At 37.8% G+C, this 24,079-nt stretch overlaps 1 protein-coding gene across 1 annotated transcript in view; it reads left to right on the top strand.

Moving 5' to 3' along the window:
* Positions 1 to 24,079, top strand: part of ZNF804A (zinc finger protein 804A) — a 274,035-nt gene that overhangs the window by 200,529 nt on the left and 49,427 nt on the right. Inside the window, exon 2 of the mRNA XM_072811441.1 lies at positions 15,829 to 15,972. Coding sequence (XP_072667542.1) covers positions 15,829 to 15,972 — 144 coding nt within the window. The remainder of the gene's footprint in view (positions 1 to 15,828; positions 15,973 to 24,079) is intronic.

The raw sequence follows: 24,079 nt of genomic DNA, 5'->3' as shown, positions 1-24,079 counted from the left end.
ACAGGTAGGAGTTTAAGACGAGGAAATATTTATTATTGTCCTTCTGATCCCATTTTCAGCGCTAGAGCACCGCAGTTAGGGGGAGATCATGAAAGCTGGTGAGTTCTGTTGATCCAAGGCCCCGTCATCGGCTTTCATCACGACAGCACAGCATCGGAGCCAGACTGCTCCTTCCCATCCAGATGCGTGGCCTTGGGCTGGTCCCCGTCTGACCTTGGCCAAGTGTCTTGTACAACGTGGGGCAGGTTTTCCTAAACTCTGTGCCCCGGTGTCCTCATCTGTAAGTTGACAATGACAGTAGGGCCGACCTCATGCAGCGGTTGTGAGAAGCACCCCGTGTTCATGCGGGAAGGCGCTGAGGTGAGCCTGGCATGAGTCTTCTGCAATCACTGTCCCTAGTATTGTTGGCATGCATCCTACCAAAGGCTCCAGGAAGTGTTTCTATTCTGCAAATAGATTTTTTTTTCAAGAAAGTCATATCAAAGGATAACATATCCTAGAATACATAAGACAGTAGAAGTTCATATCCTCATCAGATGTAGTTTGTGACATTTGATTTCTGTGGATGCCTTACGTACGTGGTTTGTCCCGGCCTTAGCGTAAACCCTATAGATACCTTTACCAAGTACAGCCACAAACACTGGAGCCCTGTGTTTTTTATGAAAACATTAAACAGAGGCATTATCTATCTCCCTTCTAGAAAAATTTCAATATTGACTATGTAGTTTACTATTTGTTCTTAAAATGCATGCATATTATGTTTCCTAGAAATTGAACATATGGATAAACATTGTTTTCATCATTTTTTCCCCTATATTAAAACACTAGAGGATAAAATTGTATGCAGTCATGTGACGAATCCACTGAGACTAAAGATTATGTGTATGTTTCATGGTCGTCTCCTTCCCCACGTCCTCGTAGTGTTCTAAGCATCAATCATTAAAGTATCACATTATTCTCATTTTGTTTTCCAAACTAGTGTTCTCAGACTTTTAAAGTCTATATGTTTGCTAGATAATTAAATGGTACTTGAAAAGACAGACTTAAGTGTGAATCTAACTTTAAGTTGCTACAACACAAAAGCACAAACACTATAAGCAAATCACTATGGGTACCTATGCATATATAGTCATAATTTTAATAAATGAATTCATGCTACATCTGAATATGCCAATAAGCAAAAGTGCATCCTTTATATTAGTAGCTGAATAGTAATTTATCAAGTGGATAGAATATCATTACTTTCAAATGAATTTTTAGTGACTCATATGTAACTTAAGTCTAACCTGTGCATATATGTTAATAATTTCAATAAATGAATTCATGCTAAGTTACATATTTCTACATTTGAAATATTATTCTTCATTTAAAATGCATTTTTTGAAGTAAAATAGTAATCTGTGTCTAAGATTATCATACTTCTTCATCGGAAGGATGCTCATCAGTGACTGAGAACTGTTTCACAGAACAGAGAAGCTAGAAATAGGTTGACTCATGTTTCAAAAGAGACCGTAGCTATGATCGTGTCTAGAACTGAATACATACTTTTTTTTTAAAGGATTTTGTTTATTTATTAGAGAGAGAACACAAGTAGGCAGAGAGGCAGAGGGAGAGGGAGAAGCAGGCTCCCTGCTGAGCAGAGGGCCTGACGTGTTGCTCCATCCCATGACCCTGAGATCATGACCTGAGCTGAAGGCAGACGCTTAACCAACTGAGCCACCCAGGTGCCCCAAAAATATACTTTAAAAAGTGTAATAGGATTTAATGTCCTGGATAATCAATTCATAATATCATTGAGTCATATGCATTCTGACATAGCCTGTTCAATACGTGTAACTAATTCAAGAACAAAACATAAAAAATGAAAATTCTGCTTTGTAGAAGTTGGAGAATTTTGACTTTTTTTCCATCTTGGAATAATACCCTTGACCAGTTTTCAACAAAATGTTCAAAAGAAAAATTATCTAAGGGTGCCTGGGGGGCCCTGTCGGTGAAGCATCTGCCTTGGGCTCAGGTCGTGACCCCAGGGTCCCGGGGTGGAGCCCAGGCCCGGCTCCCTGCTCAGAGGGGCACCCGCTTCTCCTTCTCTCTCTGGCTCCTCAGGAAGTAGCGTATTTACAATGGAGTTGAAATTGATATTCTAAACCAGAAACATGATTTGTAATTAAGGTATCAAATTCTGACTGTCCTCTAAGTCCTCCAGTGTCACAGAATATTTATTTCTTTTAGTAAAACAACAAGAACAGGCACAACAAAACCCGAAAACCTTTACTGATCTGTCCTCACAGACAGGAAACCGAGGCACCTGTCCCCCCCGCCCCCCAGAACACACACCCGCACACACAGCCTCCCGTAAACCACTGTCTTCTATGGGAGTGTCTATCTCCACTCAGGCCTCCTTTTGCTTCCCGTCTTCTGAATTAGCAATTTTAACTTTTTGCCTGATAGCTAACAGCTCTCTTTCCTGACCTTGCGTCTATTCCGACATACCTCAGTACCCATCCTTTCGCTTTACTCCTGAAACACGATCACGTCTTTATTGTCTCCACCTGAGTTTTATCAAAGATTAAGGGCCGTGGAGAAGAGTTTTACCACAAGGGTGCAAGTGAAGGATTGAAAATGCAATATGAGTGTTTTCCTTTCATACTGATTTTTCTCTGTGTGTGTTTTCCCTTTGAAACCTGTCACCTAATCATCTCGGTGGGCTTCCTGCCCTATCCTTTTTATTTTTTATTTTTTTTTCTGTTTGTTGTTCTTTCCAAGAGCCTTAGAAATATGAAATACCTCAACTTCTTCAGATAAAGCATTTTCTTACTTTTCTTACCTGTGGCCCCTGCTAGGAATGCAAAGGAAGGGAGTGGTGTGAGAAGACTTCCCTGCGTTCACCCCAGAGAATCCATCAAAGTACCTTCTCTGTGAATACTGTTGTGTTACGGACCCGAGTCTCAATGCCGCATTTTAAAATATTTTCTTCCTACGCTTTGATTTGTGTTTCACTACCTCTAAGTCGTATGAACGTCTTAAAATCATCACGCTGTTTCCCTGATTTAATTAATGCCACTACGCTCTGTATTCTTTCATGGATTTTAATGACAGAACGGTTGTTAGATGAAAGTACACCATTGATCCTATACATCAACCATGCTTCGATTAAAAAGGTTTTTTAAATATTTTATTTATTTATTCATGAGAGACACAGAGAGAGAGAGAGAGAGAGAGAGAGAGAGAGGGAGAGACACAGGCAGAGGGAGAAGCAGGCTCCCTGCAGGGAGCCCGATGTGGGACTCGATCCCAGGACCCTGGGGTCACGTCCTGAGCTGAAGGCAGGTGCTCAACCGCTGAGCCACCCAGAGATTAAAAAGTTTTTTAAACATCATTGGTCTATTCCTTCACTCGTGTTTAGTTTTATTATATCATTTGTATAGGCTTATATAAACACTAGCATTTAAAATGACACCTTCTAAAAAAAATAAGTCAAAAAATTAAAAAAAATTAATATACTAGCTGACCAGCCATACATTTGAATTAAAAGATGGGATTCAGTATTTTGCAGTTTCGTGTGCTCACATTTAGAATGTATATTTTAGCAAAAGGTACACTCGTCTTGAACATTTCATTTATATCATAATTTGTGGTTCACATTTACCTTTTTGCTGTATAAATTCTCTTAGGCCACTACTGATTCCTCCTGACGGAGAGCAAAGTGAGGCGCAGAGAGAGGGTTAGTGGGTGGCTCAGCAAAAGCAGCTACAAGTGAGATGCGCCATCACATGATGCAAGATCTCAGGGCAATTATCTTTACCCTTTCAGTCTTGTTTTCATCATATGTAAAATGGGAAGAATAATGTTCACATGAGGATTAGTACTGTCAGGGCTCAGATAATTTAAGCCTCGTGCTCATTTGTGGCCATAAATAAATGTTAGTCTTTCCCTTCCTCATTATGTCTTCTCCACCCAAATTTTAGTTTGAAGTTTTTCAAGTTAAAATGCCTCTCTTTGCAAAATATCCCTTTTCTTTTGGATACCTGAAACATATGATTATTTCCAAATGGGCTTTCCCTGCCGTGCTAACAGTGTATCAAATGCACAGACTATCACTCCCATTTGGAGTTCAAGACAAAGCAGAATTAACCACAGGGGCTGATCCTGCTGCCACTAATGGGAGGGACAGCAGGTCTCCATATATTGTTCTTCTTATTACGGAAGCCATGGTTGCATTATGAGTTTTGCAAGGCATCTGGGGAGCTCATATGATATGACACCTACAATGTCATGCTTGCTTTTTGAGAAAATATTTTCTAAAAATGCATAAAGCTAAAAGTTTTGAGGACTATTATTTTACCTTATTTTGTTCCCAGCAAGACAATTTCATTTTGTAGCCAGGAAATTTAAAAAAAAAAAAAAAAAGGGGAAAAAAAAAGAAAGAAAACAAAAGAAATGTATGCCTTTAGGATGTAGTAGAACTAGTCTAAAATTAATTAAGCATCCAGCTTTTCCTTTTTTTGTTCTTTTTTTTTGAAATCTGCATTATTCTCTCTCTTTCAGATTTTCTCTCCTCTCTTCCGTGTGATCATCTTTTGGCATAATATGTCTCCTAACAATGATGTAAAACCTCTTAGATGTTCCCAAAATGCAGCATTAGAAAATATACAAATTCCTCATCTACTCCAAAAGAATCCATAATAGCACCTTGGCCTCTAAATAGTCGTGATTAAATGTAGTCATGGAGCATCCCCGCTCAAGTTATTAGAGGGCGTGTGACTAGCTCTTTGAGAGAAGATACCTTTGCTGAATGGGTAACACAAGCTTCACGGTACTTTAACTTTAAAATATTTATTATGTCTTTTAAATTTTATTATTATGTAATCATAAAATAGTAGTCATGAGTCATGAGCTTCTTAATTTGTTGTATGATTCTAACGATAAAAACAAAGAATAAGAACTGCTGTATGCAACATTATAATCGAATGAAATTAAATGTAACAGAAAATATTAAGTAATTTCTATGTAAGCTCTAGCAAATCTGTCTCCTTAAAATGCCCAAGAACACTTCCATAGATTCAACAGAGCAGGAATTCTAGAAACGAGTCACTAATATCTTTGCCTTTAAAAGGAAGATACTCAGAATATGCACCTCTTATGTCCCAGCCACGCACCCTTGTCAAAAAAGTTGGCCTCTGTCTCCATCACTCCGTGGGAACTGCCCTCTTCACCTTTCATTGCGTTATTCACACTCTCCCGAGATGCCCTCTCTAGCCTTCCATACCTTCCTGTTATTATTTACTGATTATTGCTCTTTCTATTAAAGATTTTACTTCTTTCTCCCTGGAAAACATCATCCTAACTACTGGCTTTGCATTTGGTATCAGCTCCATCCCTATTTCATTTTCCACCTTGTGATCATATCTGTTCTTTAAAGATTTATTTATTTATTTATTTATTTATTTATTTATTTGAGAGAGCACAAGAGAGTGTGCGTGTGCAACCGTGTGTGGATGCACCTGCAAGCGAGGGGAGAGGCAGAGGGAGAGAGAGAATGTCAAGCAGATCCCCGGCTGAATGCAGAGCCCAACACAGGGCTCCATCCCACCACCCTGAGATCACCATGTGAGCCAAAATCAAGAGCCTGACACTCAACCAACTGAGCCACTCAGGTGCCCCGTGTAGTTGTATCTGTTTTTTTTTTTTTTTTAATGCAAATCTGATCAGCTTCCACCCTTGCTTAAGAGCCTTCACTGATTTCCCCATCAGCTTTCATACTTTCACAGACATTCAGACTCCTTAGCGTACAGAGAGACGGCTTCTTAATCCCACCTCGGTCTTGCCTTTCCATAGCTACCACCAGAAACCTCGCCTTACTCCACAACATACCCCAGGCTCTCCAGCTACACCACATGGCTCGTGACTTTTCAAAAGTGCAATATTTCATAATTGTATATATAATTAATTTTCCTGGAACAAAATCCGGTGCTCCCTTCTCTCATGTGCTGACTCCTATTGAGTTTTCAGTGAATTAAGTATCATTTTGAAACAGTACTGATTCCCTCAACTCGAAGAATTTTGCTCACCATTGTGTGTCCATCATAGTCTTCTTTATTTTTTTTAAGATTTTATTTATTTATTCATGATAGAGAGAGAGAGAGGCAGAGACACAGAGAGAGAGATGCAGGCTCCATGCTGGGAGCCCGACACAGGACTTGATTCCAGGACCCAGGGATCAGAACCTCAGCCAAAAGCAGAGGCTCAACCACTGAGCCTCCCAGGTGCCCAGAACAAATATTTTTTTAAGCACGTGTTTGTTCTCATCACTCTTTTAGACATTAGGGATATGACAATGAAAAACAAAACAAAACAAAACAATGAAAGCTCCTGACTTCATAGAACCTAGAGGGAATGAGATTACAACAGATGTATAATGTAATATCAAGTAGCGATTTCTTCTTATTCTGTTTTCTTCCTTCATTTCAATTTTGTGAGATTCTATTGACACATCTTGAAGTTTACTGATTCTTTTCTCAGCTGTGCGACATCTACTGATGAGTCCGTTGAAAGCCTTATCCATTTAGGTAAACCGTTTTTTTTATTTCTATCATTTTCATGTGATTCTTTCTTAACTATTATTTCTTTGTTTGCCTAACCCATCTATTCTTGCATTTTGCCCACTTTTTCCATTAGAGACTTTAACACATCAGGATTGTCTTAGATTCCCTCTCTGATAACACCAACAGATATGTTGTATCTAAGTCGTGAGCCTTGTTCTAGGGCTTTTTTTTTTTTTTTTTCCTTCAGGCTGTTTCTTTTTCTTACCTTTTAGAATGCTTTGTAATTTTTGATAGAAAGCTGGACATGAATCAGGTAATGAACAGACGACCTCTAGGGTTCTTGACTGTGTGTGCCTTTCTACCTTTGTGTTCCCCTATGCACTTCTCCTCAGAAAAAGTGGGCATAGTGCAACTCCTTCAGCTCTACTGCACTATGAGCCCTATGGATGGGTTGGGAAGGTGTGGGGAGAGGGAGCATTTAAAACCTTTCGCTGTTAGCCCTCTACTATATCTCTGTCTCAGGGCTATGACTGTCCTCGCTGTTTCTCCCGTGATACACAGTCTGTCTCCCAAGCTACTACTCCTTTTTTTTTAAATTATTATTATAGAATTCCTACCCTATGTTTTTGAAGCCATGACCCTTGTTGACCATGTCAACTCCACAACTTTAATGAGGCAGGAAGACTATAGGGAACGTAAATTCCTTTTCCTGGCTAGAACAACATCTTTGAATTGAGACATGGAAATAACCTTATCCCTTGGGAGTGAGTGGGTTTCAGTTATAGACAAGGCTCTTGGCTTATTTCACATTAGTTTTTCTTCCCAACCACCTTCCAGGGACACAAGGGACTTTCTCAAACTATCCTAATGAGAACCTGGTGCAATTCATAAAAAGAAAGCCTAGAGAAATATCTGTGGTCCCTCTAAGATTTCGGCCACCAGGAGATCCTGTCTCACACACTAGACCATAGAATTCATCAGTTAACATTGGGAAGCTCCTACCAGTTCGTGGCCCCAGCAATTTCTGATCTGAGTAAGCAGATATTCTTTACCGTATCTCCAAACGTGCTTGTGTCTCCAGATTCTGAAGTGGTGTTTCACCCTGTAACCTCTGTTCTCTCACAGTTCTGAGAAAAAGAATTGATTTTCATTTTTCGTAGGTTGTTCTTGTTGTAAGGACAGGGGCGAAGGACTTCCAAGCTCTGCACATGTCAGAGCTGAAGCCAGAAGTCTTTATCCTCTTCCTACTCTCTCCCCACTTTGCCATTCTTCTGCCACTGTTTCCTGAGATCTCAAATAGACCACTTAAACTCCGCTCCTTGTCTCACTGTCTATTTCTGGGCGAACTCAAGCTGGGAAAACCAGGGAGACCTTTTACTAGAGAAATTTTCTGTCTTACCCTGGGTCACTGTCATAGCTTAGACAGTAACAAATACACATCAGATCATTATACCCCTTTCCAGAAAACGGCTGCTGCCTATAAAGTCAAGAAACAAAGACCCTAAGTTACTACCACTCATAGTCTACACCGAAACTCTTTGCGACATCGATGTATATAGAATTTCCATGTTGGAATTATTGATCTCTATCTGAGATTTTTATAAGTATAAACTAGAATTTTACATGCTTCAGCTAGCATTCAGCTTCAGAAAACCTGATATACTTTTTTTTTTTTTTTCCGGTTTGCCTTGAAAATGAGATTCCCCCCACAGCCTTGCTTTACACATGGGGAGACTGCAGAGTAATGTTAAATTTCAGCCAACTATGAACACATGCTGTCCCTTCTATCTTTCCAAACATGAAGGGGAAAATGTAACTCGATTTTCTGTTACCTCCTCAAGTTGACTAAATTCTGTCTTAAATTAACCAGAGAGCCTAACGAGTGCTAGTCACAGGCTAGGGCTTCCTGTAAGGACCCACGGATAAAAAGAGAAATAGATGTCTCCAAAGAGGCAAGCCAAGTGCGGTGAACAAGAATGCACTCTGATCGCTACAGCTTGGGGATCCATTCTCCTTCTACGTGAGTAGGCTCTATGGTTAGAAACCGTGCTAGTTATCCAGTGGTTGTTATCAGCCAAACAAAAGAGGAGAAACAGGTAAAACTTTATGAATGAATACTCTTGCGTTGAAACTAATTCTGAAAGAAGTTACCAGTTTTGAGAAACAACTTTGTCCGGTTCTCGTAAATGTGGACATTAAAGTATACTTCATCCTTGCTGTTGGATTGTACTCAATTTTGCTCGCCAGAGTTGTCCATAGAAGTATGATATTCAAAACACAGTTTTGTTTTTCTTTTGTTTTCTATTTCTGCCTTCAACTTTCATGGGGGTAAGGATGAGTTTGCATTTCTATGGAATCCTTTTTTTAAAAAACCTCACATTTATTTTTTTTAAGATTTTATTTATTTATTCATGAGAGACACAGAGAGAGACACACAGAGAGAGAGAGAGAGAGAGAGAGAGAGAGAGAGGCAGAGACACAGCCAGAGGGAGAAGCAGGCTCCATGCAGAGAGCCCGATGGGGGACTCGATCACTGGACTCCAGGATCGCGCCCCAGGCCAAAGGCAGGCGCCAAACCACTGAGCCACCCAGGGATCCCCAAAAAACCTCCTCACATTTAAATGCATATATTTTATTATAATTCCATTCAATACATCTATAACTGTCAATAAAATTGTAACTTTCTGACTCAACCTTTAGTCTTCCCTTCTATAATTCTTCAAAATTGTCTTGTTATCCATTTTTCAGCCTTTAAAATAATAGAACCTAGACTTTAAGGAAAGAGCAACGTATATTTCAAGGCAATAGCATAGCCTTTGTCACTCAGGAATGGTTGTCCTCTTGCCTAATAGGGAAAGGATTTAAATCAGATAAAAACTAACATAAGTTTTCCTGTATGCCTTCTTTTGTACTCAATCTCTAATATAGCTTTCAGATTCTAATTCTATATCTGTTTTCCTCCTGAAAAAAAAAAAAAAAAAACAACACAACTTTCTCTTCTTCACATTAAAGGGGAAAATAAAAGAGGAAAAGCCATAAAAAGAATGAAACCCTACTATTAGTGGCAACATGGATGGACCTTGAAAGTATTACTTTTACTTTTTTAAGTGAAATAAGTCAGGTGGAGAAAAACAAGTTCTCTATGATTTCACTCATATGTGGAATCTTAAACAAATGAACAAACAAAATAAAATAAAAACAAATTCACAGGAACAGAGAACAGAATAAGGGTAACCAGAGGAGAAGTAGGCTGGAGTGCACAAAATGAGTGAAGTGAATCAACTATATGGTGATGGATGGTAACTAGACTTGTGGTGGTGATCACTTTATATCCAGGTATTAAATTATAAAGCTGTACACTTGCAATTTATATAATGAAAAAGAGAATGGAAAAAAAGTAAAAAAAATAAAAAAGAATGGAGAGAGAGAATAAAAACTTTTTTTCTAGAATGATAGGATGATCATAGCATTTCAGCAGAGATCTGCAGGAAGTTAATGACAACTTTGTACAAACATTTGGTGTAAAAACATTCCATGGAGAATAAATAACAGGTCTAAGTATGAAGGTGGGTATATGGTTGATAAAGTTTCGGAAACATTAACAAAAATAGGGTTGGCCAAGGTAAAGTGAGAGCCAGAATGCTAGGAGGTGATGGCAGAGACGTAGCCAGGAACCAAGTGGGGTAGGAATTGTATGTAGGTCATTGTAAGGATATTTATTCTAATAGTGATGAAGGACTATTGGAGACTTTCAAACTGAAGAAAGATATCTTAAATTATTCTAGGAAATGTAGCTTGTAAGCAAGACATTCATAGGAAACACACACAAACACACAAAAGAATTCTTATAATCTTAGCCCTGTTCTTCTTGAAAATCAAGCCTAGGATAAAGACTTCTATGCAGTTATTTAAGAAATTATTCCACGAAACATAAATGAAGTTCCAAAAAAAACCAGATAAGTAAGGAAAACTAATACAAGGGTATAGTGATTGTCACTATTACAAGCACTGGCCCTCCATCTCACTGAGACCCTCTGTGGAATCTTAGAAATGGGTGTCAGAGATGACTGGTAGGTGAAAGAAGAAATAATTCATCCTGGAGTTCTTACCGTCCCCAGTGGTCAAGAGCAGATCTATAGTCGTTAACTCCTCAGCATTTTTGGATTGTGTATTTTTTAGTGCTGAGTGGCATCCTACAAACTCCCATTCTATGAATCAGAGAAGTCCCTGGGCAGGAAAGGAAGCTGGGACAAAATGCAGCCACATGGCACTCTGTGAAGCTCCTGGACCGTCTCAGAGTTAATCACTTAAGTAATGACTGGAATAAGAGACACCTCGAAGATGTGCACGATTTTCCAGGAAATGTAGACTCTAGACTATGGATTTCCAAATAAAATGTTTTCTGTCTAGATATTCTTCTAGGAAAAAAAAAAAAACGTTTTGCCAACTCTTTGATTTTTTTCATTAAAATCAAAATTTATCAAAGACTTGCTTTTGTTACCTCTTTTTAAAGAACTCACAATAAAATTTATCCTGAATATGTATCATAAAGATGCTTTTATTCTTTTTTGAAGTAAGAGCAGAGAAAGAGACAGAGAGACAGGTGAAGTGAGAGAGACTTTCCTAAGTATTTTAAGTGTTAATTTCATACAAACGTTCCTTTCCAGCATTGAAAATAATTTATATTAAGAGTGCCAAATCTATTTATATTTTGGGGACTTTAATTTCTTTAAAAGGAGTATTCCTAGCAGAAATATTAGGATGTAATAATATATGATTACAGCTATTATTTAGCAATGATGATTTATTTACAGCATACATTGTTGTTAGCTCTAAAGGCATCCCCCAAATACCTGGATACCACAAACTCAAGCATGAGCACAACTATTTTAAAAATATTACATACCTCGTGCTGCTAGTTTCTGTTTTGTTTGCTTTTTATTAATGTGTAAAAGCATCTACATGTATGTTGAATGTCTATCAATGCTTGACTCTGTTAAAAGCATTGGAGATAGAGAAGTGAACAAAACAGCTACAAATCCCTGCCCTCATGGAACTCACATTCCTCAGGGAAGGCTACTCGAGTGCACCAAGTTATGGATGCCTTGCAAGAGAGGCTGAATAGTACTTGACACCATATATTACGCTGAAGGCTCCAAGAGATGTATCCTCTTGGAAAATAACTTTGCTCCCTTCAAAGTCCTGCTTTGATACAGTTCACCCCTTAATAGCTGGTGGACACAATGGCCCTGGGCCTGTGGATAAACCATTAACTTCCATGTTTTAGTTTACTGATCTGCAAAAAGTATTACACTGTGCAATTTGCTAAGGTTGCATGTTAAAAATTCTTGACTGTATAACTTTGGAATTATATGCTACAACCCTCATTCTTTCTAGATATATCTAAAATGAGATGGAGTTGGATGACCTGACGAGCTACTAGAAGCCTGTCCCTTCCTCACTCTCTTCCATCACATTCGGTGGCACATTATGGCGGTTGTGCACCTTGAGTAGAATGGTTTTGCCACATAGAAGGGGGAAATTTGAGGTTGAGTTTATAAGTTATGCTCCTTTTTCATCTCACTCAAACATATTTTACCTTCTGCAGTAGACTGGATGTGTTGAATACGTCATTGTGCTTCATAATCCCAGCCAATGCCTCTCTCAGTATCATGCACAATGAAGGAGAAGGGCCATGGGGCAGTGGGGCGTATCACCTAATAAAGACTGATTTTGTCTACAAAAAATGAAAAAAATGTATAATCAATGACAATGCATAGGACTCCTTTCCTTTATGACATACATGCAGCAACCAATTCATTTATTCTCTAACATTTTCTGGAATGCAGCCCTGACTCTTTACTTTGCCGTGGTTTTCATTTCAGATGGAAATTTCTAGTGTAAAAATGTTCCTTACTGTGTAATCTGTTGCAACCTTAGCTTCAACTATGCTATATTTCTTTTAATGTCTTACAGAAATATGATAGATTGATATATAGATAACAGATAGAATAAAGACTTGTCAAAATATTAGAAATGATTTCCGTTAAGTGAAAGTCATATAAGAGTTTATTATTGGGGCACCTGGGTGGCTCAGTCGGTTAAGTGTCCAACTGTTGATTTCAGTTCAGGACATGATCTCGGGTCGTGGATTTGAGCCCAGTTTGGGGTTTAGCTTAGAGTCTTCTTGTGCCTCTCTCTCTCCTTCTACCCTTCCCCTTGCTCTTTCTCTAAAAATGAATAAGTAAACTCTTTCTAAAATGAATGTATTCATATTCTTGTAATATTTCTGTAGTTCTAAATATTTTTTTCAAAATGTGAAGTGTAATTCAAAAGGTTTTCTGAGGGACACCTGGGTGGCTCAGCAGTTGGGCGCCTGCCTTCCACCCAGAGCGTGATCCTGGAGTCCCAGGATCGAGTCCCACATCAAGCTCCCTACAGGGAGCTTGCTTCTCTCTCTGCCTGTGCCTCCTTCTCTCCATGTCTCTCATTAATAAATAAATAAAATCTTTAAAAAATAAAATAATTTTTTTCTGAGAAATGTATTGTAATGAGTAATAAAATAGAGGGAAGACTTAAAAGAGACTGAGAAACATATCAGATCATGAGAATGTTTGACCCTTATTTGAAATCTGTTTTAAGAAAAGAATAAAAGGTTAGAATTTCAAAAGAAAATAAATCCATTTTGAAAAAACTAGTTTAAACTACTAGATGATTGTAATTATTTGAACACACTGGATATTTGATGATAGGAATGATTGCAGTTTCTTCATTTTTTTGTTTCTTTAGGTCTGATAATGGTTTTGTGATGATTTTGTAAAAAGTGCTATTTTAGATATTCTGAATGAATTTAGGTGACATTACAGTAAGTTGGGAATTTTAAAATTATCTAGAGTAGAGGAAAAGGTATGAGATAGGGTAGATAAGTTGAAATAAGGTTGACCCTGAGCTGATAATTGTTGAATCCAGCTGATGTTTACGTGCAGGTTATTATACTATTTCTACTTTTTTTTATGTGCTTAAAAGTTTGAACATAATAAAGTGCTATGACCCAGATGATGATTTTGGTTCAAATATGGTCTGCACATTTATTCATTATACATCCTCGACCTAATTATTTAACTTTCCTATACTTTGGTATCTTTACCTGTTAATATGAGAAAATGTTCAAAATACACATCTCTATAATTCTAATCAGGATGAAATGAGTGAATACAGGCATGGTCTTAATCAGCGATTGATCAAAAACAAGCACTGAGTGTTCGCTATTGTTTTTAGATTTGTTTTTCTCTTCAAATCTAGGCTAAGGTTAATATTTTGGAAGAATGCCTTTACCTAAAAATCTCAGTTTGGTTTACTCAAAAATTCTCCTATTTTTTGTGGAAAGAATTAGCAAGAAACAATTATTGCTTCTCTGAGGGGATATCAGTCTTAGGAAGAAAAAATAAACCTACACAATAATAAGAAATAATGAAATATTTCAAGAGAGGAAGTAGCATAACTGTAATTATAATTAATGGTGAGAATCAACTAGTTTGCAAAGAAATTGCTGTTCAAGAATATTATTTTGAGAGCTAATTCAGTTCTTAGCCAAAAACTATTGCCATTATAATATAACTCATATTGATTGGAATTTTATCTCTGCTTCACACACTTTAGCCATGAAATCATAGTACTTAATTTTTGTTTCATTTAAATTGGCTAATCCACAAAGTATTTTAAAGATTTTGTAAAAATTCAGTAGCGAGTTTAGTTATATATGACTCATTTTCATCTTTTTAAACTACGTTTTTTTTAAACAACAAATTGGAAGGAATCAAAAAGAATAATAGGAAGTATTTCATAAATATGCTGAGAAGTGATAAATATTGAATTGAAAAATCATATATAAATGATTTGAATGATTTTGTAGCTCACCACCTCTGTGCCGTTGATAAAACTAATAGAACAATGGGTCGTTGTCTTCACAGCGAGAAACTGGGTTATATATTTTTAGACTATGGCAACTATATACATCAGTTACTATAATGTATGTTATAAGGTATATATTCAAATATGGTGAATTTTATGATACATGATAGGTGCATAAATACATGGTACAATAAAGTAAGGAAAGTCTTAGTTATTTATTAAATTACGATTAGTGAACCGCTTTTACATTTTGTAGAAGCAATTTATGAGTCCTTTTTAGCCTGTGTATTTAGAAGGAGGACAATTGCCATTGACCTAGAGAGGACTGTGTTTCTCCCCTCCATTCTCCCCTCCATATCCCAGAGACTGAGAGAGTGAGCTTCTTAGAGTAGCGCAGAAGAGGCCTGAATACGTAGTTAATTTGAATTTTAAAGAAATTGAGGATGAGAGAATCTGTAAGTTAATGTATTCTGTGTAGCAACTGAAATTTAGTCTTCATATCAGCACTTGAGCAAAAGACCTGAGCACTGCTTCAACATGTAGCATATATTTACGTCTAACAACATTAACATTTAAGGAAGCGTGAAACAGCAAGTAGATTTAGATTTAAGAAAACCTAAAAGCCAGGAGCGTTTTGCTATTTTGTATTTTGTAAATGAAAGCTAATGATAACTGACTACATTTTTTCGGGGGTTTGATTATATAGCCATCTTTGTTTACTGTGAGCATGATGAAAGCAATCTGCTTATATACAGTTTAATCCTCCTCAGTTTAGGTAAATAACTCGCAGGAAAGAATCTCATTTTCTAAAGATTAGAGAATTTTTTCAAATTCAACTTCAAATGGTGTGGGTCAAGATGGAAACATTAGTCAAATGAAATCTAGTTGGGATGAATAAGTTACGCTCTAGATATCTACAGAAACAAGCAAACAAAAATACCAAACTTGCATATTTGTGCACCAATATGGGCTTCTTCATGCAGGACACATTTTAGATGTTGTTCAGAATTTACAAATTTTATGTTAACTAAGCCATTGCCAGTTAAATCAGCAGTTGGATCAACATAAGTGTATGATTTTTGTTGTTTTCTTTGCCAACACAGCTCAGGAACTTGTTCAAGCAAGGGCTTCTATTTTTTGGGGTTTGCTACTCCGTGTCTTTGCTATTCTTTCCACCGTTTACCTTGGCTTCTTCTGTTAATCTTTGATTCTCCTCAGCTCATAATTTCTTTTGGTTTCGTTTGCTGGAATTTGCTTTATTTTTCTTTGTTGTGTTCTGTTTCTAACTCTAATTATTACGCTAAAGTTGACAACTGTCAGAACAAAGTCAAATCAGGGAACTAATAGCTGCCTTCCTTGAAATTTTATTTTTTAGGATTATGCTGAGAAGGAAAACACCATAGCAAAAGCTCTGGAAGATCTGAAGGCCAATTTTTACTGTGAACTCTGTGACAAGCAGTACTATAAGCATCAAGAGTTTGACAATCACATTAATTCATATGACCACGCTCACAAGCAGGTAAGAAAGAGGTGTCCAAAAAACCCTGATATTTCTGGCCTTTTGTCATAATTTAAATTGTATAAACTATGTAAATACAGTATTTATATGCTTTCATTATTCAATGTTTACAGATGCCATTCTGGCATGATAATTTGATGACTTATTGCAAAAGACATTTTTCCTAAAAAAAAAAAAAAAAGAAAGGAAGAAAAAAAGAAAAAGAAAAAGCACTGAAAGTCTGAAATAAATAACCAATACAAAGAAATACCAGTCAGTTGCCTCTTAGTGATGGACAGTAATTTAAAAATTATATCCCACAGGTGGTGCTCCTCTAAATGTCTTCCAATTTATTATTTTTAAGTGTTATGAACAGCTAGTAATACTTATCAAATATAAATTAACTTATTCACAATTCTTTACAGAAGCCATTTCCCATGTAAATCACCATAAAAATATGAAAAGAAAGCCAATTTAATATGATTAAAATAATCCGCAGTTATCGGTTAAATAAGTACTTAATATGTGATGATATAGTTTATTTTAATATTATTTTCCTTTCACTATCAATTGTAAATCCAAGATTGATTTTTTTTTTCCAACACTCTATGTAAAGATGAGCTTAAAGCAGTAATGTCAGAGGTGAAGTTAGTGATAAAGATTCCATTTTCTCATAAGCTTTACATTTATCAGTGTGACCTTACATGTTGTTTAGCTACCTTGATATGGTACAGCAGTTTTAGTTATCACTATTTGACAAATATTTTCATTTTTTTTAGCGAATATCATCTGCATCACATTTTGGTATTAATAAAAGGTGCATTTTTTAATCCATGAATTTGCACTAACTTTCCTTAACATTAGAGTTAGTTAGCATAAGGAAGAATAGGGGAAAATGATCATGTTGAGCGCTTATGAATCAATTGCATGTATTTTCTTTTGCTGTCAATCCCTCCAGCCTTCATACCAACAAAACTTTGCTGGAGGAGGCTGTTGTACAGAGAACATTAGCCTTCGTTTACATACATCACTAATTAATGCATGTTAATCTTGATGATCCTTGCCTTTCTTTTTCCAAGTCTGCTTGCACACTAGTTAAGGGAAAGTGTTTGATGGAAATAGTGTTCTTTTTTGCATAAAAATGCAAAATGTAAATATATACACACACACATCCGTCTATCAGTGCTTGATTTGAATAGTAAAATCCATCAGGCAATAGTATTGATTTAATTTTGCAGTTAGTGGCCCAGGTTCTATACCAGGATTCTGGACCGCGTCTCCCGAGGTGGTAAATCTGAGAAAGTTGTTCCGCTGATTTTTTCCTAAGTACCTAACAGCCCAAGATGTGTTATCGTATATTTGTTTCATTGTGTAAACTAGGTATGTGGAAATATGTGCATATGTGTTTTATGACTGTCTTATCAGCTATTAATATCACTTGCCAAAGAACGCTCTGTTCAACCATAGGTTGCCCGGGAGATCAAGCTCACAGAGGTCATCACCAGGACTTTTCCAGTTCCATAGTCTTAGCACAGTTAGGATACTCTGCACTGTACACAGATAAGCCAAGGAAATTCAGGCTGGGTCTGGGTTGTTATTTTGAAAATCCCGGAGGTCACTTTTGATACCTCTCAGGGGTATCAGACCCTAGAGACAGACACATTATCTGAATGGCCGTGGACTCTGAAAGACAGCAGCTTTACTTGATTAATTTAGCACGAATCAGTGTTACCGGTTGCCGAAAATATTTAAAATCTGTATCCCCTCCCCATAGGATGGTGACAAATCTTTCAGCGTGTCTTCCCAAAATATACTCTCCCTTTGCCCAGCAACAGCCTCACCCCCATGACTACTACCAGCATTCCCACCACATGATGCCACAACTTGGCAACTTTGAGTGAAGTAAGGAAGGATGAAGTTCGGAGGTGGATAATTCAGATTTTTGTTTCTCTTGAGAAACTAAAAAGTTGAGATGCCAAAAAAAAAAAAAAATCTGTCTTCTGTCTGACTGTGGTTGGACCAAACCCTTGAAAAATTAATCCTGAGTTGTGGCTAAGTCTGTCAAAAAGTTGAGAAAGCTGGTTTGCAAAAAGAAAGCACAAAACAATGGGCAAAGAGTGACATGCAAGTGGCCGTGTGATGAGTGAAGGAGAGTGGATGGACATGACATGGCAATTCTGATTTTGAGTCACTTTCACCTAAGATTAGTCCTTCCAACAGCTTATCTGTAGGTCCTATCCTTAGATTCCTGGAGATATTTCACTTTGCTGCTAATAAGTGAACTTAAAGGAAAAACCAAACCAAACCCTAGCTTTTTACTTTTTACTTGCAACCAAACCAAACCAAACACCCCTCTTCTTCATAAAATATTAACGTATCTGCGGACAATCGTTTTGGTTTCCAATAGAAAAAGCTCCACAAGAAACACGTAGACTCAATGTCCGTATTACCAGTGCTTAACCTTCGGGTGGGAAAACCCACAGCTGACTGGGATATTTCTTGAATGGAATTCGAGGAAGGCAAAGAGGCCACACATCGGTTGCGTTTGCTCACCTGTGCGGCCCTACAGACGTGACCCCAAAGGGCCGCCAGATTCGGGGAGAAGCGGAGGAGGAGTTATCAGTGGAATGAGTCCCAGCCCTGCCCCTCTCCTGACTTGGGTAAAATACACCCAGGCTCAATTAACTCAAACGTTCATTGTCAAGGAAAATAAATGAGAGAATGCAATGACCACGCTTTGTTGAGTATTTGAAGAAATAGTAAAAAGCTCAACATTTAATTAGTTGTATTATTACTACTTACTAAAATTTCTTTTCTCCTAGAATGTTTGGGACCCTGACAGTTTGCCTTTGAGACTGCCTTTATTTAGGCTTCCAGTAAGGATCTATTTTTGCTTCAGAAAGGCTAATAAAGTCTAAAACATATCCAGGTAATCGTGACCTCAGAGCAGTGTGCCTGCCTCATGTATCTTTGCAAATCGGTCATGACAGAGCGTGTGTTGCATTTGAACTCTAAGCTTCAAAGAACAATCTGCTTCTCTCATCCAGCATGTTCTTTGGGTAACTTCAAAATCTCTCTCAAGCTCCCATCGCTAAGACTTGCTAACAGAGAATTAAAAAGAGGAAGAGGCACCCGGTGGACAGAGGTGATCACAACAGTTCACGATTCAGGGTTCATTTTTAGAATATTTTCTTTTTAACTCTGAAACTTGAAAAGTCGTTGGGCTGTGACCCTTTAATGGCAAGGACCGTTTCCTTTCTGTCTCCATTCCTCACAGCATCTCGTGCAGCATCTTGCACAGTTTAGACACCCAGTCGGTGCCTCCCACATGAATATAAAAGGGCTAGAGTCAGAATTGCACTTAAGATCTTGTGATAAAGCCACAATTTCGAGATCGCTGAGCCCTGACTAGTGTATAGAATTGTTAAATCTTTATACTGTGCACCTGAAACAAATATTTTTAAAAAGTATGTTAATTATATTCTTAAAAAAAAAAAACAAACAACAATTAGGGGCCCCTGGGTGGCTCAGTGGTGGAGCATCTGCCTTTGGCTCAGGTCATGGTCTCGGGGTCCTGGGATTGAGTTGGGAAGAGCTGGGAAAGGGAGTGGTTGCCGTGTTGCTGCTGCCCCTCAAATATTTTGATTTTAACTTTTCAGTGTGGCTGAAGTGTCTCCCAAAAGGCACCAGGGTGACCGTCCCCGGGCAGGTGAAGATCCAGGGCTTGGGAGGGAGCCCCCCGCAGGCCCGGGGGGCGGGCATCTGGGGGCTGCGGGGACTTGGATGGCCCCAACAACGGAGCACACTTAGCCTCGAGTTGAACATTTCCTAATGATTTCAACTTCTGTTCACTAATCCGATGCTTGAGAGAAGAACCACTTCTTGATGTGCGGGTCTGAATTTTCATCTGCAAAATATATGTAAAGGTTAACAAGACAAGATGAGGAGATGAGGTACGGGTAAGGCGGTGCCTGGTTCCATCCACTTGGAGCGCCTCCCTGGGCTCTTTCCTCTGGTGTGTGTCCCCCTCTCACTGCACTGTCCTAGTTGGCCGAGCCATCTGGAGGGTGAGAACGGACAGGGACACGGTTTCCTCCTATAGACCCTCCCCGCCCCGACGGGCCTGCCTGCATATCCGTTGGACATTTCCTGGTCAAAGCCATGATCCAATAGACTTCAGCTGAAGTTTTTGTCCTTTATTGAGTTTGAGGCAGACTCTGGGTAAGATCGTCGTGTCTGGTGTCTCGGCCGATGCCATATTCATAAACCTTGCCTGATGAAGTTCCAGTCCCTTCCCTCTCCATCTCCCACCAGTGGTAAGGTTGACGGCTGTCCGTCGAGTCAGCCCTTGCTGAGGGGGTGTGCAAAAATACTACAGCTTGGCTGTTTCTGCTCTATGCTATCTAAATATGATTATGAGAAAAAGAGTCAAAAAATTAAATGACAGTAGAGAAATGCATCTAATATTAGAGATTTCATTTTATGATTGCAATCATGCATGGTAAACCAATTACAAGCATGTTCCTCTACCCATTTATGTTTGTTAGCACTAAAAATCTCATTTTTTTTAAAGATTTTATTTATTCATGAGAGGCACGGAGAGAGAAGCAGGGGCACAGGCAGAGGGAGAAGCAGGCTCCATGCAGGGAGCCCGATGTGGGACTCGATCCCGGGACCCTGGGGTCACGCCCTGAGCTGAAGGGAGATGCTCAACCGCTGAGCCACCCAAGTGCCCCTAAAAAATCTCATTTTGTGAAACAACAGCAATCACTATAAGGTGACCATTTCAGGCCAAGATGGAGTATCTTTGCTTTATTTTTAATGGAAGCGTAGTTGACATACAATATTATGTTAGTTTCATGTGTACAGTATAGGGACTCGACAGTTATACAGATGGTGCCAAATAAATGCTCACTCCAGCAAGCATGGTTACCACCTGTCACCATACAGAGAGATTACCATAGCCCTGGCCATCGTCCTTACACTCTGCTTGTCCCCCCCCACCGTGGCCTACGTATTTTATAACTAGACGTTTGTACCTCTTAATTCCTTTGTACCTTCCTTTCCTATCCTCCCTCCCGCCTCCCCTCTGGCAACCGCCAGTTTGTTCTCTGCATTTATAAATCTGTGTCTGTTTTGTTCATTTCTTTCCTTTTTAGATCCCACGTATAAGTGGAATCATAGGGCATCTGACCTATTTCATTTGGCATAATAATACTCTCTGTGTCCATCCCTGTTGCCACAAATGGCAAGATTTCATTCTTCTTTATGCCTGGTGTATTTTTACACTGAATCTCCTGTATCTGTTCATCTATAGATGGACACGTAGGTTGCTTCCATATCTCGACTATCATAAATAATGCGGCAATAAACATAGGGGTGCATATGTTTTGTTGTTTTTTTCAAATCAGTGTTTTCTTTAATGTTTTGGTAAATACCTAGAAGTGCAATTACTGAACCATGTGGTATTTCTATTTTTAATTGTTTTGAGGAGACTGCATATTGTTTTCCATAGTGGCCGCATCGATTTACATTCTTTCCATGCGCTTGGTGAGTATCTTCTATTTCATGTAGTTCTGACTGAAACACAGCCAAAAAAATACTGGGAAGGCCAATATCCAAGAGTTTACTGGCTATGTGTTCTTTGAGGAATGTTACGGTTTTAGGTCTCACATTTGAGTCTTTAATCCTTTTGAATTTATTTTTTAAGTGGTCCAGTTTCATTCTTTTGCACATAGGTGTTCAGTTTTCCTAATACCATTTATAGGGGAGTGGTCCTTTCTTCATTACATATTCTTTCCCCTTAGCAGTATATTAATTGACCATGTAAGTGTGGGCTTATTTCTAGGGTCTTTATTCTGTTTCATTGATTTATGTGCTTATTTTTTGTGCCGGTACCATACTGTTTTGATGACAATAGCTGTGTAGTATAGTTTGAAATCTGGGTTGGTGATACCTCTAGTTTTGTTCTTTCTCAAGATTGCTGAGGCTATTTGGGGTCTTTTGTGGTTCCATACAAATTTTAGGATTACTTCTAGTTCTGCAGAAAATATTATCGGTAGCTTTTTTAGGGATCGTGTTGAATCTGAAGATTGCTTTGAGTAGCAGGTACATGGTACAAAAAAATCCTTTCAGTTCTTGAGCATGGTATATCTTTCCATTTATTGTGTATCTTTATTTTTATAGTAATGATCATCTATTAATGCTGGGAGGTATATTTTTCTCGTAGGATACATGACAACTTGGCTGATGGCAGTCAATTAAATTGTATCCCTTTATTGTAGTATTGGATTTCATTATACCGTGTTGCCGGTGATACTTTACTAAATATATTTTATGAAAATATATCTGTTTTTTGCAAATAATTTATAGATTTACTACATATTTATATTATATAGATTGATTCAATACCTTTTTAAACCACTTCCTTGTTCTGTGCTGCATGTGTCACCATGGCTTTGCCCCATCTTCTAGGAGTGTAATCAGTGGTAATCAAAATCTATTTCCTGGGATCCCTGGGTGGCGCAGCGGTTTAGCGCCTGCCTTTGGCTCAGGGCGCGATCCTGGAGACCTGGGATCAAATCTCACGTCGGGCTCCCGGTGCATGGAGCCTGCTTCTCCCTCTGCCTATGTCTCTGTCTCTCTCTCTCTCTCTCTCTCTCTCTCTCTGTGACTATCATAAATAATAAAATAAAATAAAATAAAATAAAATAAAATAAAATAAAATAAAATAAAATAAAACAAAATCTATTTCCTAGTGTGTAAAAATTGTCAAAAGACAATTTAAAAATAGTTGATGCTATGTAAAGATAATTCTGCATAGAATATACCACGGAATATATGCAGATAACCATATTTAACATTCCATTATGATAAGTAATATATTAAATTAATGATGAAATTACCCTGAGAAGTAAAGCAGAATTTTGCACAAAACTACCTGTAAACTCTCTCCAACCTTTACCCCTCCTACCTTCCATCTCCATCTTTGTCCAGTTGTTGAAATCAGACACATAAATGTAGTGCATCTGCATCCCTCGGAGAGCTTGTGCAGAACCCATTTTCAGGAGATGGTCTGCTGTGCCCTTGGCTCCACTAAAGCAACTTGCCCTTTCACATCTCACTTGGGCAGGTGATTCTATGTTTCTTTCTGTTCATTGGGTGTGTATTCTGAGAATAAGCACCTATTCCAGGGTGAGGTATGCAAACCTTCAATAATTTAACTGGAACCTGTACCATGTTAGGTGTGAACAGCGCTGTGTTAGAATCTTGGAGTCCAGAGCTTCTTGCAACTACTAACAACTGTCAATGAAACGAGACCACTGTTTCAAGCACTGGAAACTCAGGGATTTTTGTGATTGTTTGTTTTTATTGGAGGACTAAGGCAAGAAGGAAAAAGTCACAGAAAAAATAGAACATAAGGAGAAAAGAGAGTACCTACCCTCCGTTCCTCCTTGTAAATCCAGTCGCTTTGATATAACTCTTTTTGTTCAGACTAAATATTAAAGCTATTTACGTTTGCATGACTTGTTATGTCTTTTCACATTTATTTCACTAAAAACACATATATATGTGTGTGTATATATATATATATATATATATATATATATATAAAACCATTTTAAAATCTGAAAAAGGAATCTCACTTTTGTTTACCTTAGTAACAAATTGATTTTTCCCCAAATTTTTTTAGATATCTACCATTTGCGTTCAACAATATTCAGTTTGATATTGTCAATACTATTTTTCCATTTATACAGTATTTTCATTAATAATTGTTTCATAATATTCCATCAAATATTTTTTTTGACTTAACCCTTCTTTATTGTCGGGTTTGGATTCCTTCAGTATCTTAAAATCTGATAATTTAATTGCTCCCGTATTTGCTTTAGATTCTTAATTTTCAACCTTGCGAAATCTAGAAAACGAGTATGAAATGTAGACAAGATGTTAACATTTTTTGATTTATAAAACATCTAGCAATCTAATTGACACCTGACATACTGATTTCACAGAAATAATTTTCAAAATGGTTACACATGTCAAAATTTCCTTAAGTTAACAATTTTATTTTTATCATAGTAAAAAAAAAAAAAGAGTATTTTTTTTCAATATGGCCTGACTCTTT

The sequence above is a fragment of the Canis lupus genome, chromosome 34 (genome assembly GCF_048164855.1).
Source record: "Canis lupus baileyi chromosome 34, mCanLup2.hap1, whole genome shotgun sequence".
In the NCBI taxonomy this organism is placed as follows: Eukaryota; Metazoa; Chordata; class Mammalia; order Carnivora; family Canidae; genus Canis; species Canis lupus.
The sequence above is the reverse complement of the archived record's forward strand: the minus strand, read 5'-3'. Positions and strand labels throughout refer to the sequence as shown.